General features: G+C 37.0%; 1 protein-coding gene across 8 annotated transcripts in view; it reads left to right on the top strand.

Moving 5' to 3' along the window:
* Window positions 1-16,572, top strand: part of GTDC1 (glycosyltransferase like domain containing 1) — a 352,060-nt gene that overhangs the window by 10,157 nt on the left and 325,331 nt on the right. For 6 of the 8 annotated variants that reach the window (XM_054699714.1, XM_054699705.1, XM_054699711.1 and 3 more), the window contains exon 1: window positions 1,641-3,830. In XM_054699714.1, coding sequence (XP_054555689.1) covers window positions 3,825-3,830 — 6 coding nt within the window. In that variant the 5' untranslated portion in view covers window positions 1,641-3,824. Of the gene's footprint in view, window positions 1-1,640; window positions 3,831-16,572 lie in introns of those variants that run through there. The other 2 variants (XM_054699707.1, XM_054699706.1) reach the window with 2 other exon arrangements.

Raw genomic sequence — 16,572 nt, 5'->3', positions numbered from 1 at the left:
CATGCAGTTTTGGGCTATATATTCCATTTTGGGGCAATATTTAAAAAATAAAAGTTGTCTTGAGATAGGTAGTCCTAAATTGGGCAATCCTCTGTATAAAAGAGGTGTTTTTTTTTTTTTTTTTTTTGGTGCAATTGTATGAATTGAGCTCAAGAAAACAGGCCACTTGGGAACGTTGAATTCATAGATATATAGGTCCAAGGTTTGAATATGAAAGGAAATCTGTGTACTCTAGGGTTGATTATGATCAGGAAGAGGTGAGGGTTGGAATATGTAAGCTGTTTCATAAGAGCCCCAAACAGTTATACATTGCAGGAGGGTGGCTGTTAGAGGAAGAATAGGACTGGTAAATCAACTGACACATTTCGCTCAAACAATGCTGTGATTTAAACTACTGCCCCAAGGGCTCTGGTAGTATCTACATTTGACCCTTGAACAAGTTGGGGTTAGGTGTGTCAGTTGCTCTGCGTATGAATTTTGATTCTCCCCAAACTTAACTACAGATAGCCTGCTGTTGATGAGAAACCTTACCAATAACATAGTCAATTAACAAATATTTTGCTTGTTATGTGTATTATATAGTATAGTCTTATGATTAAAAGAAAATGTTAAGAAATTCATAAGAGAAAATACATTTACGGTATTATACTGTATTTATTGATATTGTAAGTTTATGTTGTCTTTTTACAAGAAAATTTGTGTTTTAATGAATCCACCCAGTTCAAACCTGCATTGTTTAAGGTCAAATATATAAACTTTTAAGACCAGTGTTGAGTATAGAAAACCTGTTTTGGAGAATGGTTGATATAAAGCAGAAATCCAGAACCAGGAAAACTTGAGGATACAGAAAAGAACAACATTGGAGAACTAGATTATGATCTGAAGCTGGACTTCTAGCTGCTTCTTCCCAAGGGCAATATTGACTCCTTGGACTGTAACAAGACTGAGCCAAAGTGGAAAACAAAGCTACTGTAACTGCTTGCACTGTAGTATAGACCTTTATTTGTTAAACTAATGGATGAAAGTAAGTTGGGGGAACAACCTGATCATTATAGTATTTCTATTCAGGTTCTTCATATTACAGGTACTCTGTATATTTATGACATACTCACTAAATATCCTCTATGCTATGGCGTGGCCAACTTTTCTTTAAAGCCATAAGCTAGTAAATGAGACTTTATGTGTCATATGGTCTCTGTTGCACCTACTTAATTCTGCCACTGTTGGGTGAAAGTAGCCATAGAAAAATATTTATTTTTTTTTTTTTAAATTTTTTTTTTTTTTTAATAGAGGCATGCTTTATTTATTTATTTATTTGTTTGTTTGTTTTGTTTATACATGCACTGGGTACAGTCAGAAGCGCGGGAGGGTGAGAGAATTCACCAGAGCCAGAGCGGGGAGCAGAGCAGGCAGAAGGACCGAAGTCACTGCTGAGGGGAGCAGCGGGCGGCAGGAGAGGTCTGCGCGCCATGTGGGACCCTCCTCCAGTGGCCGGGGAGCAGCCGGGGATCGAACCGGCGCCACAGAGGCTGCGGGCAGCTTCACAACCCAGTGCTCAACCGCTGCGCCACCGGGGAGGCCCTAGAAAAATATTTAAATGAATAAATAGCTATATTCTAATAAAACTTACTTATGGACACTGAGCTTTGAATTTCATGATTTTCATGTGTCACAAAATGTCTTTAAAAATGTTTTTTAGCCATTTAAAAATATGAAATCCATTCTTATAGCATGACTGCATAAGAATGGGCAGTGGGCCCAACTTTGGCCTGTACTCTCTCTAGCGTGTTGATCCTTGTGTTAGGCAAATAAATGACTGTCATGATGCTGAAAGCTTAGCATTACTGGAATAGATGTTCTTAGGACAATGCTGTTGGTGACACTGTCTTGTTTTATAGGTGACACTGATGATAAAAATCGTTCAAGAATTTAGATGTGACATCTGCAGCAGGTTCAAATCTCTCAGCTATAAGACAAACTGGATACTTCGTAAAGATTTTCATCTGTTATGCCCAGAGAGCCCAAATCCGTTACTGAAATTGTCAGTGTGAGCTGCCTGCTGGGTCCAGTGATGCACTAGTAGACAAAGAAGTTGAAAAAGAAGGCTGGCATATTCTGCGGATGACTGGCAGAGTGTGACACCAATATGGCATCAAGCCCTACTATGATTCCAAGGACTTCTTGACTAAATAAAAATTATTATTATTATTATTTTTTTTTTTGGTCAGGGTGGGAATGGGAATGTTTGAAGTAAATTTGATTCTTTCTTGGGTGACTATGTAATGTTTTATCATTTTGTAAAGACACATGGTAATTGCTTTGGGAATCAAAGAATCAAACCCTAAAGATCTTATTTATGGAACTTACGTAGTTATTACCTTTTAGTAGTGGATTCTGTTACTCTGAGGGGACATACAGTAAAGAAAAGCATTTGCTTACTTAAAAGAACTAACCTAAAAAGGTTAATTTAAGGATGATGATTTTCCCATGGAAAATTTTTGCTTAGGGGATTCTTGAAATTTTGTTTTCCCTTAGAGTATTAAAATATATTTCTATTTGCAAAAAGCTACTATACCCAGAATTTTCTAGAAAACATTCTTTTGTGCAGGTTCTTGAACTCAGTAGTAAGTAGAAAATCACATTGTACAGTGTTTGCCTAGAATAGTTGAATTAATATCTTCATGCCTGTTAACTAAATGCACTTAAAGTAATTTAGCGAGCAGGTGTGAACTGGAAGTAAACCCATGTATTTTCTAAAACTATTAGATCACAAGAAAATAGGAACATCAAAGTATTCTCTGAACCAAATCAGTATTTTATTTGGTTAAAATTATTGCTTTTGGTATTATACCAGTTACAGAGGGTTTCACAGCAGTGCTGGGAAAAGAGGTGGGTGGATTCCCTCAAAGTTGAATTCCTCTTTTTCCGCTGTGAATCTTCAATATTTTTTTCATTTTAGCATTCAACAAAAACTCTGGCAGCCCAAGTTATAGAACATGGATTACATTTTATATAGTTCATACAGCTCATCTACAAACAGAAAAGATTCCCTCAGGACTTACCTTGAAATCTTTATTCACGGCATATAGTATTGAGTTTGTTAGTGTGTCACTGTCACTCCTGCATGTTTTTGGTCAGAGCACAGTGCAACTATCTTAGCATCCTGCCAGGAAAAAGATATGCAGAAAAAAGAAGTTACATCTAATTTACAAGTCAGATTAGAGATCAGAATCATAGGATAGCTTTATGTGCAATTGATTTCATTTCATGGTTTTAGCTAGTTTTTCATTGAAGCAGTGCCTATAACTGAAAGAAAGGTGTATTGTAGCATTTGAATGCTTTAAACGCTTTTGAATCTGGAAAGAAAGGGAAGTTCTTATAGATGTTTAGATAGAGGAACTCGGGGATTTTGAAATAAAATATTGGCATTTGTTTATTGTGCCATAGTTGAATTGCCCTGTGGATTGCATTTGGGATTATTGTGATTAATACATGGAAAACTGCTACCTTCAAACATAAGGCACTTTAGGAAAGACTGTGATTGTGTGTACATGTGTTTAAAGTAACAAACACCTTTTCACTTTAGAAGTAAGATGTTCATAATGAGAACTATGTATATTTAACATTGGTAGACTATTCAAATCAGGAATTGTGGACTTCTGGAAATTTTATGTACGGGGTGGGGACAGTAAACCATACTTTGTTGATTGTTTTTTGTTTTTACCTTTTCAAAGTATGAAAGAAGGAAGATGGCGTAAACATGACTTGACAAGTTACAGTTATTCTTAGTTTGCCTGTTCTTACTGAAATAAAGAAGACAGCTCATGAAAGTGAGTATGAAAGAGTAGTTCATTATAGAAAACATAATGCTGTTTATTGGATTTGGAGAACATAATTGCAAAAAAAGCATCTGTGTTAATCTTTTGGATGGTTCTTGAGTGAATCATTGATTAATCAGGAGAGGCAGAAAATCCAGGTGTTTAAATTAATTTTGTATCAGGGGTCAAAGGAAAATTTAGTTTCATCCTCCCCAGCCTTTGTTGTGCATTCTCATGAATTGATTTCTGAGATGACAAAACATTGGAATTTAGAGGGTCTTGTGAATTCATCAGTTGCCTCTTTTTGTCCACTAAGTGTGTTTTCGATAGACCTGTTTAGTCATGATATTTATAGGACATGAGCAAGACAGTGATCCCAAGTTTTTTGGACTTCAAGAAATCTTTTAAAGAAAGATTAGTGTGAAGTAAGCTATAGTAGGCATATGTAAATGTTCATTTTAGTAGAGCAGTGACTGTTTACTTGGATACTTTCCCCATTATTCTTTTCACAACTTTAACTTCATAATCCCTGATTAAAGCTGCTTTTTCTTAAGGTGAATGGGAGATAATTTTGTGAATATAGGTGATGTTATTCTAGACATTGGGAGATTAGTTAAATGGACATGGGAGAATGAGGTTGTAAATGTGATAGGTAATAAGATCATAGTCAAACACTTTATATAGGTTTGGATTGACAAAAGTGCTCAAGTAAGGATGTCAGTGTAATAGAATGATTTATTATTATCATGTACTATTTATTTTATTGAAAACCTTTGTTTATGAGGTACTGAGCATGAAATTTTGTTTCTAGTTCTACAACCTTGAAAGCAGGTGCATTGATGCCAATTTCCTGATAAGGAAATTAGAGGCTAAATGGTAATTCCAAGGTTATAGTGTAAAAAGTGGAGATAGAGCTTGTGGCTCATTTTGTGCAGAGGCCTGTTTTTTTCCAGTGTTTGATAACTGAAGAAATAAAAAGTAATCTGAAAGGCCAGCATATATTATGGGAAGATTTTAAGATTAATGACTTAACACAAATGAATTCACATTGGTGTTGAAGGACATTGGTGCTTCTTGGAAAGCAGTGAGATGATATATTTGCAAATAGCTGGTTCTAGAACGCCTCCAACTACCTAGTGGGTTGCCTTTGATATTATAATATTGTATTTTCAGATGTAAGTGATGCCATGTTACAGAATCCATAAATGAAGAGTGGTAATGAAGACAGGTAAAAAGTATTAAATTCAAGCATTAGAATGGAAATATTAAAAAAAAATTGACAATATAGGAAAACAGCTTATAGGTAAATAAATAAGGCAGTTTGATAAGAATTACTATTTATGAGTTAAGTGGTTGCATTATATTCCTAGATAGAATTTGTACTCAAAAAAGGAGAAATCTTGGGGAGAGACAGGACAAATGATTTAGAAATAGGTGTTACTGAAATGGGTATTAAACTACTTAAAGATTGTTAGTGGGCAGAGAAAATATTGGGTAAGTGGGGAGAAAGTACATGAAATTGTATTCATATTTTATGGTAATCAAAAGTGACCACCTATGTGCTTTAGGTCATGACCTAAGAAAGACATTTTGTGAGCCCTTATGGATGTTTCTATAACCTGCAATTATCCTTGTGTCCTTGTAACAGTGGTTAAACACTTTAGACTTGGATTTGTATTTTAGAATCTGATTTACACTGTTTCTGATTACTCAGTTAAACAACTTTTGGCAAGAGATTACACATTAGTTTGTTATCCTTGACATTATCTAAAAGTAAGATATCATGTGATTTAAATCAGCTTTATTAGATATAATTTTTGTACCAAAAAATAAATGTATAAGTAAATTTTGATGTGTGTGTATATACCTACATAAGTACCTCCATTCAAAAAATAGAATATTTTATCACTCCCCAAAATTTCCTCATGCCTCTTTTCTTTTTTTTTTTAAGGTTTATTTATTTATTTATACAAGCACTGGGTACAGTCAGAAGCGCGGGAGGGTGAGAGAATTCACCAGAGCCAGAGCAGGGAGCAGAATAGGCAGACTGACAGAAGCAAACTGCTGAGGGGAGCAGCGGGCGGCAGGAGAGGTCTGCGCGCCATGTGGGACCCTCGCTGGCCACTGAGGATGGAACCGGTGCTGCAGAGGCTGCAGGCAGCTTCGCAGCCCAGTGCTCAACCGCTGCGCCACCGGGGAGGCCCCTGCCTCTTTTCTTTTAGTCCTTCCCTCCTCTTTCCGTAGGCAACCACTGTCCTGATTTTTATTTCCATTGATTGGGTAAGCTTGTTTTTGAATTTTAAGTGCACAGGCTCTTAGAGTATCTGCCTTCTCAATATAATGGTTTTGAGATTTATCCATGTTCCTGTATTAGTGGTTCATTCTGTTTTGCTGCTGAGTAGTGTTTACCCTACTACGATTTGTTTATCCATTATTCTGTTAGTGAAATTTGACTCCCCCTTCCTTCCCCACCCTGGGTTTTGGCTGTTGTGAATAAAGCTACTATAAACAAAATTTTTGTGTAAATCTTTTTTTGGGGGTACATGTTTTAATATCAGTGTTAAATATTTGGAGTGAAATTGTTCTGACATAGGATTGGTATATGTTTTAACTTCACAAGTGTATGTATAACTTTTCCAAAGTGCTTATACCATTCCCACCATGCCTTTTTAGTTCAAATCTGTGTCTACACACTGTACTAGGTATAGATATCAGTTTGTACTAACTGATTTTTCCATTGCCAGGGAACTTTTTAGGCGTATTCTTCATATGATAACACATCTAGGGAATAACTTTATGACATATTTTAAAAAAATCAATAAGTTGAAGTATAAAATTGACTTGAAAAGATACACAATTATCAACTTGATTTTTATAGAACATTTGATTTTCATGTTTTAATCTGAATTTTAATTTATACATTCTCTATTTTATGTAGGGGCTCTTCATGAAGAGTGTGTGTGTGTGTGTGTATGTGTGTGTAAAACCTGCTTGAAATCATATGAATGATTACTGTGAAATAGTATGAATACTATGAAATATGAATGAATAATATACTAAAGTAAAATTTGCATGACTAGGTGAAGAATCTGTTTTTCCCCTTTTTCTTGATGTATTTTGTCATTTACCCACACTTCTTTTTTTTGGGTAAATCTTTATTTCACAGAGTTGCTTAAAAATGAAGGCTTCCTTTTAATAGGTAAGTAGTAGATGTTATGTAGGGAAATCACATCTTAGAAATTAGAATGATGACTAGGACTTGTTTCAGGATTTTAACTAAAGCTCCAAAGCTGAAAACAAAGGGTAATAAGTATCCTTGCATTCTGAAGAGGGATGTGGGGCTTAATGAAAGAGAATAGAGCTGCAGCACCCACTTCCCACATAGGAGGGAAATTAGAAAAGGGGTATTACAGTGTCATTCAGGTGAAGAGTCGTTAATCTAGTGTGGAGAGAGTTCTGTGACATTTCCTAGCTCCTCAAAAGAACCTTTTGTTTTCATCCCAGGATTTGGATATGTCTGCCAGAAATGTAGATTTGTATTTAACATCTTGTCTGGATGTTTAATGAGCTGCAGAATCTTGTTTTATTTTATTTTTGATACCACAAATGGCACATTTAGAGACTTCTTGAAAGATGTAACATGCTTACTAGAATTTGGGATACTCCTGAGCATAGAATACAGACTTGTTTCAATGGGGAGGAGATTGGAGCAGGTGAGATGGCATGTTGAGTAAGAGGGCAGTCGTGGAAAGAGTTGCATTTGTCCATCTGGTCTGGTGAGAAGGCATGACATTTTTGTGGAGCAAGTTGACTCCATAGGAGGTAACCACGCTTATTTTGATGGATCCTGCCAAGGGGGAGGATCTGCTTGTCCTGTAAGGGGATGGTGGGTGGGATGACAAGAGGTCAACCTGACAACATGTCCCTCACATGAGGGAACTTTGCAGGGTGGAACAGCCAGCCTTTTTGCTTGCTGTGACTTAGGTCACCCTGCCATGAAGGCCTGCGATGTACTATCCAAACTGAGCGCCTTTGAGAATGACAGAGGGTGCTGTCAGTAATTAAACAAGTATTCTGCTTCAGGATTATCCAGTAAATCTGCATGGAATTGGGCATACAAGACATATTTCCACCTTTCTATACCTATCCTGATCTGGAGGAATCAGAAAGTAAGAAAGAGAAGTGTAAATGAGCCCAAAAGGATAATGAAACAAACATTATATTCTTTCTTTTGGCTGAGTCCTGGTTGAGGAGGAGGTACATGGATGTATATACTCTATATTCTTTTTTTTTTTTAAAGATTTATTTATGCATGCGAGAGTGGGGGTACAGGCCAGAGGTGTGCGGGGTGAGAGGATTCACCAGAGACAGAGTGGGGAACAGAACTGGCAGATTGACTGAAATACACTGCTGAGGGGAGCAGCGGGCAAGTCAGGAGAGGTCTGCTGCGCCATGTGGATTGCTCCCTGGCCGGGGATCAAACCTGTGCTGCAGAGTCTGGTCAGCTTCATAGGTTGCGTCTTAACCCCTTGCGCCACCAGGGAGGCCCTGCTGTGTATTTTTAAGATGAAATTGAAGGCTTATATTGGACTTGACTAGGTTTTGCAATACTGGGAAGTGACAGAAGTATTAGGATTTATCTGGGATGTTCTGGAGAGAATAGGAAGTAACATACATGAGAGTATGTTTGAAATGATGGAAAGGAAATTAAAACATCCATTGAGTTCAGTCTATTTGATCATTTTCTTAGTTTAATAGGATGTCTAATTGGGGTTTAATTGGGGGGGGTGTGTGTGTAAGGTACTGTGTTCGTCATTTTAGGGAAGGCAAAGATGATTAAGAATTTCTATTCTCGGGGAACTTTTGCTTTGATATAAATGTGAAACTTTATCTGTGGCAGAACACATAGGTGCTCTGGTCAGCTAAGTGGTACTGCTGTGTAAATGAGGAAAAAATCTGACTACCGTTGGGGTTAAGAGCAGACATTGGGAGGAGGCTGAATTTGGGCTGGAAAGTAAAAAAGGACATCAGATTGGAAGAAAGGCATTGTATGAAGGACTAATCAAAGGCATGGAATTGGAAGTGGATCTGGGCAGAAATAATGCACATTCTCACTAGAAAGGTGAAAATTTTACTTTTAAAATATAACTCCAACCACTAGTTAACTATGTTAGCTACTGTGATAATTCCTGTTGAAGTTTAATATTTTTCCGTATAATTTTTGCGTTTCTTTAATAATACACAGTGTCTTTCCTTTATGAGATATAGTGTGGAAGTGTTACTCACTTTAGAACCTACATGGTTATAAGCATCAAAACCAAATTTCCTAGTCTAATCACAAAGTCTATTACTTCTCTTGATTTAAAACAGTAAAATGTAGAGAAGACAATAATTTTACATATGATCCTAAGCAGCATTTGGCAGTGCAATTAGTTTCATAACAAGTGATTGTTTTTTAAAGCCTTCCCAGAATAAGAATGAGTATCTTGATGCTAGTGTCACTTTTAAATAGCTGTAGCTCCAGGAATGTGTCTGTTCATGTTGTTATCTTAAATACACACCTTATCTATCCATATTGCTGTACTTCAGATGTGAAAGTAAAAATAAAGGTGTGAAGTGCCTAGCAGACTTGTATGGATTTATGTAAATCAGAAAACACACAAGCAATCCATTAGTGCTAATGCCCTAATGTGGTAAATTCAGATATGGATTGTTTCCTAAAAGTTAGACACACTCACCATCATCATCCCCAGCATCCTTATCTTCATCCTCCTCCTCATCCTTCTTAGTAGTTTACTTTGGAAAAACAACAACAAAAAATCTTTAATTTATAAGAGGTTTTTTTCTCTGAACTCCAGACACATATCCAATTGTCTTGTGATACCTCCATATGGGTATTTAAATGTATTTAAATCTAAAATGCTCAAAACTCAGCTATCTTTTTCCTTTTTAAAAAAGATTTTTTTTTTTATTTATGCATACAAGAACTGGAGTATAGGCCAGAGGTGCAGGGGGTGAGAGGATTCATCAGAGACAGAGTGGGGAGCAAAACAGGCAGACTGACTGAAATACACTGCTGAGGGGAGCAGTGGGTGAAGCTGGAGAGGTCTGCTGCACCATGTGGGTTAGCTCCCTGGCTGGGGATCGAACTCATGCTGTAGTGGCTGGTGCTAGCTTGGTAGTGCTGAGACTTAATCCCTTTTACCACTAGGGACGCCCAAAACTCAACTACCTTTTTACCCAAATTTGTTTTATCTGTAGTCTTTCCAATCTAACCTAATGACAGGTCCATGTTACTCAGCCCAAAGACCTTCAGGTTATCCCTGGCTCTTCTTTCTCACACCTACATCTCATCTGTCAGTAGTTTAAGTAGGTTGTACTGTCTAAAAACATCTAGAATCTGAATCTTGCCACTTCTTATCACTTCCGTTACTACCTGGTCCAAACTATCATTGTTTCTTACTGGGATTCTTTGAAAAAGTCTCTTGAATGGTCTCCAAACTTTCTCTTACAACCTTTAACCTGTTAACTCTTCAATCTAGTGTTAGTACAGTGTCCAAAATTATGTTGGTTAGAACCAGTCAAATCCTGTCATTTTCCAAATCAAAGTGAGTTGTTTCTTTTTTCACTGTCATAGGTAGTGTTTGTAGTAGCTTTTGAATCGCTGCATGATATTGCTCCATTTGCAGCCTCATCTTTTGGCTGGACTATTGAATAAATCCATTTTACCAATATTTTCTTTTTCTGGTCCCTCCCTCATGCCCTCCCTCCTTCTTTCCTTCATTTCCCCCCCCCCCCCCCCGCCGCTTCCACTTTTTTGTATCTCTTAAGAGAGCTTTGATTAACTCCAGGTGTGAAGATTTTCTCTCCTGTGTTTTCTTCTAAAAGTTTTACAGTTTTATTAGTCCAGTTTGAGTTGATTTTTTGTGGAGAGTGTGAGTAAAGGATCAACATCCATTCTCTTCCACATTTAATTATTGTAGGGTAAGGTGAAAAGTATCAGGCTTTTCTGCCCTCCCGCCATTAGGATAGATGATGGAACCCTATGGTCCTGAATGCGTGCCTGATGGCGGGCACCTGGAGTAGGGTGTGGGCATGTGTAGATGGGATTCACCTGGGCTAAGACTGGGCTTTTAAGGGCGGCATCACGGAGATGCCAGCAGAAGCTGAGAATGGAGCAGAGAAGCAGAGAAACCCGGAGAGCCCAGAAAGAGTGAAGACTTGTTGGGGGCTGGGAGGCCTGCCAGCCTCCCGGCCCCCCAGCATCCCTGCCTGCCGTGTACCCAGTAAATCCCAATAAAAGCCTGCAAAAGCCACTGAGGGCTCCAGGACTCCTTTACCTGGTCTGCTGGATCAGAAAACCTGCTCAGTGTCCTTCCTGCGCCTACCGTTATTCAATAGCTATTGTTGGGTCTTCCCTGGTGGCACAGCGGTTGAGCGCTGGGTAGCGAGGCTGCCTGCAGCCCCTGCAGTGCCAGTTCGATCCCCGGCCACCGGCAAGGGCCCCGCCAAAAAAACAAAACAAAACAAACAAAAACAATAGCTATTGTTGCTGTACACAAAAACCTTTATTTCTTCTTAAGCTTTAATACTAAAATGGGGAATAAGAGCATTTCTAATGCTGGTTATGATGGAATAACTAGCATCAAATATGCCCCCTTATACAAAATACATAAAACTGTTCTCAAACATTAGACTGTATGGCCATACAGAACTATGATCCCTGAAGAAGGGAAATCAATGAGGTGAGTCCTAGGGTTATACCAGTTAAAAATCAAATAATCATATATGGATGGCTCTTTTTTTTTTTTAAAGATTTATTTATACAAGCACTGGGTACAGTCAGAAGCACGGGAGGGTGAGAGAATTCACCAGAGTCAGAGCGGGGAGCAGAACAGACAGACTGATGAAATACACTGCTGAGGGGAGCAGCGGGCGCGGCAGGAGAGGTCTGCAAGCCATGTGGGACCCTTGCCTGCTGGCCGGCTGGGATCCAACTGGCATTGCAGAGGCTGCTGGCAGCTTCGCAGCCCAGCACTCAACTGCTCCGCCACCAGGGAGGCCCCTGGATGGCTCTTTTCCTAGACAAATATATTGATCTATATATCTATTATGCCAATGCTACACTGTTTAATACTGACTCTGAAATCAGTTATACAAGTTCTCTAACTTTGTTCTGTTTTGAAATTGTTTAGGCTTTCTCAAGTTCTGAGCATGATAAGCATTGTATTGAATCTGTTGGGGAGGATTATCTCATAAACAATATTTTGGATTTTTCTTCGTGATTGTCTTTAATGTAATTTTGTTAACTTTATCCTAGGTGAATAGGATGTAAATGATATTTTTGGATGCTATTGAAAATGTTATTTTTTGGGTCTCCCTGGTGGTGCAAGGGGTTAAGCACCACACTTTGTAGCAATCCACAGCCTCTGTGGCACAAGTTCGATCCCTGGCCTGCCAGGGAGCTACCCACATGATGAAGCAGACCTCCCCTGTCTCACCTGCTGCTCCCCTCAGCAGTGTGTTTCAGTCGGTCTGCCTGTTCTGTTCCCCACTCTGTCTCTGGTGAATTCTATCACCCCCTGTATCTCTGGCCTGTACCCCAGCTCTTGTATGCATGAATAAATAAATCTTAAAAAAAAGAAAATGTTATGTTATTTTTTTAAAAATAAAATTAAAAATGATCATTGGTTGTATGCAGAAATACAGTCTATTTTTGTATATTAAATGTGTATCCTGCTAACTTACGAATTCAACCATTAATACTTTTGTGTAAATCTGAGGTTGTTCTGTGTAAATGATCGTGTTAAATACAAATAAAGAACATTTTACATTTTCCTTTCCAATCTTTACATCTTTGTTAAAAATTTTGCATTTGCTAGGATGTTTAGTGCAATGTTATAAAGAAGGGGTGAGAGTGAATATCCTTGCCGTGTTCAGCCCCTTTCTTGATGACTTCTTGATTGTTACCTATACTTCTATAGCCTTAGAATATTGACAATGTTCCTTTTCCAGCTTAATATTCCCAGTATTTTGTTCCTGTTCCAATTTCAGTTTTTTAAAGATTCTGTTCTGCCTTGAAACTATTTCTTTGTTATTGTCCTTTTTACTCACAAAAGTTTGAATATTTAACGTTGGCACCTAAGGGCCTCTCCAGTTACACTTTCTTCTGCTTTCTCTGTTTTTCTACTTTTTTATACTCATCAAGTGTCCAATGTCTTAGTCAGTACTCCTATACTTACCTCTTTTCTTTGGTAATTCTGTTTCCCTTTCTGAATGCCCTTATCCACCTTTCCTTGTTAAAATCTTAATCATTCTTCAGTGTCCCTTGTTTCTTTATGGTGATGCTTTTCCTAGTAGAATGTTACTGTCCTTTGAATATTTGTCAAATCCTCCTTACTAAATTGTAAATTTTCTGAATGCTGTACTCATTTTTGTTTCTCCCATGGTGCCTGATACCCTACAACTTGGCACATAGTTGATGTTCTGTATTTATTAAATAGTTGTGTATAACATCTTTAACATTAGTGCAGCTCTCCATTGTGAATTGTTGAGTGAATAAGCTATGTGTAAGAGTATTGTACCTACTAAGGGCATCTTACTACCCTAAAGATAATTGTTCTGAAGGACTGTAGTTCTAGAGTAAGGAACAGAGAGAAACAAAGGGTCTATTTATTTTATCTTAGTAATGTAAAGAGGAATTGCTGTGGATAACCTCAGTGATGTACTATTTATTCTTTGATAAAATCTGTATCCCTTTTCTTCAAACTTCTATGAAAGGCCTCATTTAACCTCTATTGGTTAACATATTTACATTGAGGGTAGGTGCTCTTCATGATGGCATGGGGGAGCACAAACAACCCTCAATATAAATAGAGACATAAATATTTTCTGTTATGCCTTGAGTAAGTGCCATGGTAGAACAGAGGAGGAGTACATGGGTTTTGGCTGCCTTTTAGGTTCTCAGAGACCTATATCTAGGTGTATAAATTAGGAAGGACCAATTGTGCTTTACTTAGTATAACTTTTACTGACTGAGCAGTCTATTTTCAGATAGTCCTTCAGATAGTGAAAGTCAGTCGTCATTGCTTAATTTTGTACTCTTCCATTTATTTATACCCTCTGTCATTTGCTGAGGTCATCCCTTCAAAAAATATTTTCTTAAGAACCCATAATGTGTTGGGTGTCAGTACTGGCATTGGCAAGATAAAAAGACATGCCTCTTGGAAGAGTGGTAATGGCCTTCCCTAGTCCTGATTAGTGATTAGTTTAGGAAGCCTGGTATTTAATACTTATACTTGCTTTAATAAGCATTTGGGCATTGGTAGTGGATATGGTTTTTAAAACAGCCTTCTAGGGTTACATTTTGTATCTGATCCTGTGTTTAATGAGAGTTCAATTGCTTCTATGAATTCAGTTGGTGATATTTGCATCTTTGGAATTACTGTTTGGGAATAATCACCAGCAAGAAAGTCAGTAGTTTGTTAATTTTCTTAAAGATATGTTTTTGTTAATGTTGGATTGCTGTGGTGCTTTGAGTAACGATAACTGAAATACAAAAAACAGGTGGAAGGATTTTGTTGTCCAAATCAGGTGTTTTTTTAAAATAAAGATTTAAAAATTAACATAAATTTGGCTTAAAAACCACAACTTTTTCCTTTTTTTCCTCTAGGCCCCCCCCCCATATATTGGCCTTTAGTAAACAGATGATCAGATTAAATGCTATAAATGAAAGTACCTTGGGGTAAAAATTTATAGATATTTGGAAAAGGAAATATGTTGGGTTGTTGGAAAAATCATGATGGATTTTTGCTGCTTGAAAAACATAGAAAAAAATGTCATGAATTTTCCGACAATCCAATAGTTAGCATTTGTTCACAGAGTTTTATTAATTATCTTCCTTAGCTGATTACTATTATGACTACTCTGGACAAGATCCTTTTTTTCTTGACTTATGGTATCATTTTCCTTAACCCCCACCCCTATTCTGGTTGTCTACATCCTTCTAACTCCCCCTTTGTAGCTCCATGCTCACATGTGTTTGATATATGTCTGTGGGTTTATATTATCTTTGAAAAGTAGAGAATGGTTTTTATGTTCTATGTATCTTAAGTGCAAACTTCAAACTTGCTGTTTTCATTTGGTGTTTTAAGATGAGACATGTTGCAGTATGTATCTCTAGCTAATTAAGTTCTAAACATTGTTCAGCTCTAAGTATCCAGTTAATGGACACCTGGTTTGCTTGTGGTATTGCTCAAAGCTGGGATGAATATACTCATCTATTATGTTCAATATGGATGTGGTTCAATAAACACTTCTCTTTATTGTTGTATATATTTGAAAAGTTTCATCATAAAAAGTTAAAGGATTTTTAGAGTCTTGTATTTTCTAATTCTTGGTTTTGGCATATTATAAATCACTACATATTTTTTGAATGTTATTCGCAGAAGTCAATTTATAAAATTAAAGGATAGTACTAGCTATCCAATATTTGAGTATTTAACATTTGTCAGGCATTAGGCTGAATCTTCTTTACATTCAAACTCCTGCAAAGTGAATTTTATTTATTTCATTAAAAAATGGTTCTTCTCTGGAGTTTATGACTCCCTTCACTTTTTCTTTAGTTTGTCTGTCTCTGAGTGGAGGAGCATGACTGACCCCTGCACTGGCACTAATAATGAAGTGAAAGACCTGGGGGAAAGTGTTGGACTGAATGTTTAGGTAATAAAGAAGTGGAGAGAACTTCAGGATAGATGGACAAGTATCAGAACATACAAAAATATTTCTAAAGGTGCATTTGGATCTGTGCCTGGGTGAAAGTTCGTGAGGGGTCCAAAATTAAAGCTAAATGTTCTTTATAAGAGCTGAGTTGAGTCTAAGGGATTTCAGCATTTTGCAGTGCGGGTTGTCACTCAGTTCACCAGGTAATACAGAGTTCTGAATAAGATGGGAATAGGTAATTTTTCCAAAATTAATTAAGGAGTCCTAATACCTAGTGTGAGATTTATTGGAATTTATTTATTTAGAAATTTAAATGTTCTATCTGTAGTGATAGTTTCAAAGTCGGTGAATTTTTCTTGTTTACTTCTAATATTTTAATAGATTCTTTTCTCACAATTTTAGTATGAAAGGTAGCATCTTGCAACTTTGTCCTAAAACATGACTTTCGATGGAAGTCAATAAAATTCCACTCTAAATGTCCCTGTAAACATTAGACGCATTAGTGATTTTTGAGTGTTAAACATAAGTTACGTCTGTCTTTTTGTTTAATATATTTTATGAAGGTTTCAAAAATGAATACTCATTGAAAGGAATTGCACTGATAAATGAGTTATGATTATAGTTAACCTTTGTAAGAGAGATAATTTACTAATCAATCTTCAGTGTTTCTTAGCAACATAAAGCATTCATATTCTGGATATTTTCTTTCTTCGGATACACATTTGGAAATATTTTATATATCCTGATGGTTGTCCATCTGTCCTGAAGTTTGCTCTGCTTCCTCATTACCTAAATGTCCTCATTAAACTTAACATTCATACAAAATATTCTTTCAGCTTAATAACCTCCAGTTTGACTTGAGAATCATTTGGCTTGTCAGATTCTTAAAAGAAGTCTGGGAAATAAATTTCTTTTGTGTATTGTAAAGCTAAAAGTTATTGAAAATATGTTACTTTTTTTTAATAAAACAAGTATAAAACTATTGCCTTGGGAGCTAGCTAACTATTTTCTTATTGTCCTTAGCCTCTAGGGA

The sequence above is a fragment of the Talpa occidentalis genome, unplaced genomic scaffold (assembly GCF_014898055.3).
Source record: "Talpa occidentalis isolate TD23 unplaced genomic scaffold, MPIMG_talOcc4v2.1 talOcc4.3, whole genome shotgun sequence".
Lineage (NCBI taxonomy): Eukaryota > Metazoa > Chordata > Mammalia > Eulipotyphla > Talpidae > Talpa > Talpa occidentalis.
This window is presented reverse-complemented; position numbering and strand designations above follow the sequence as displayed.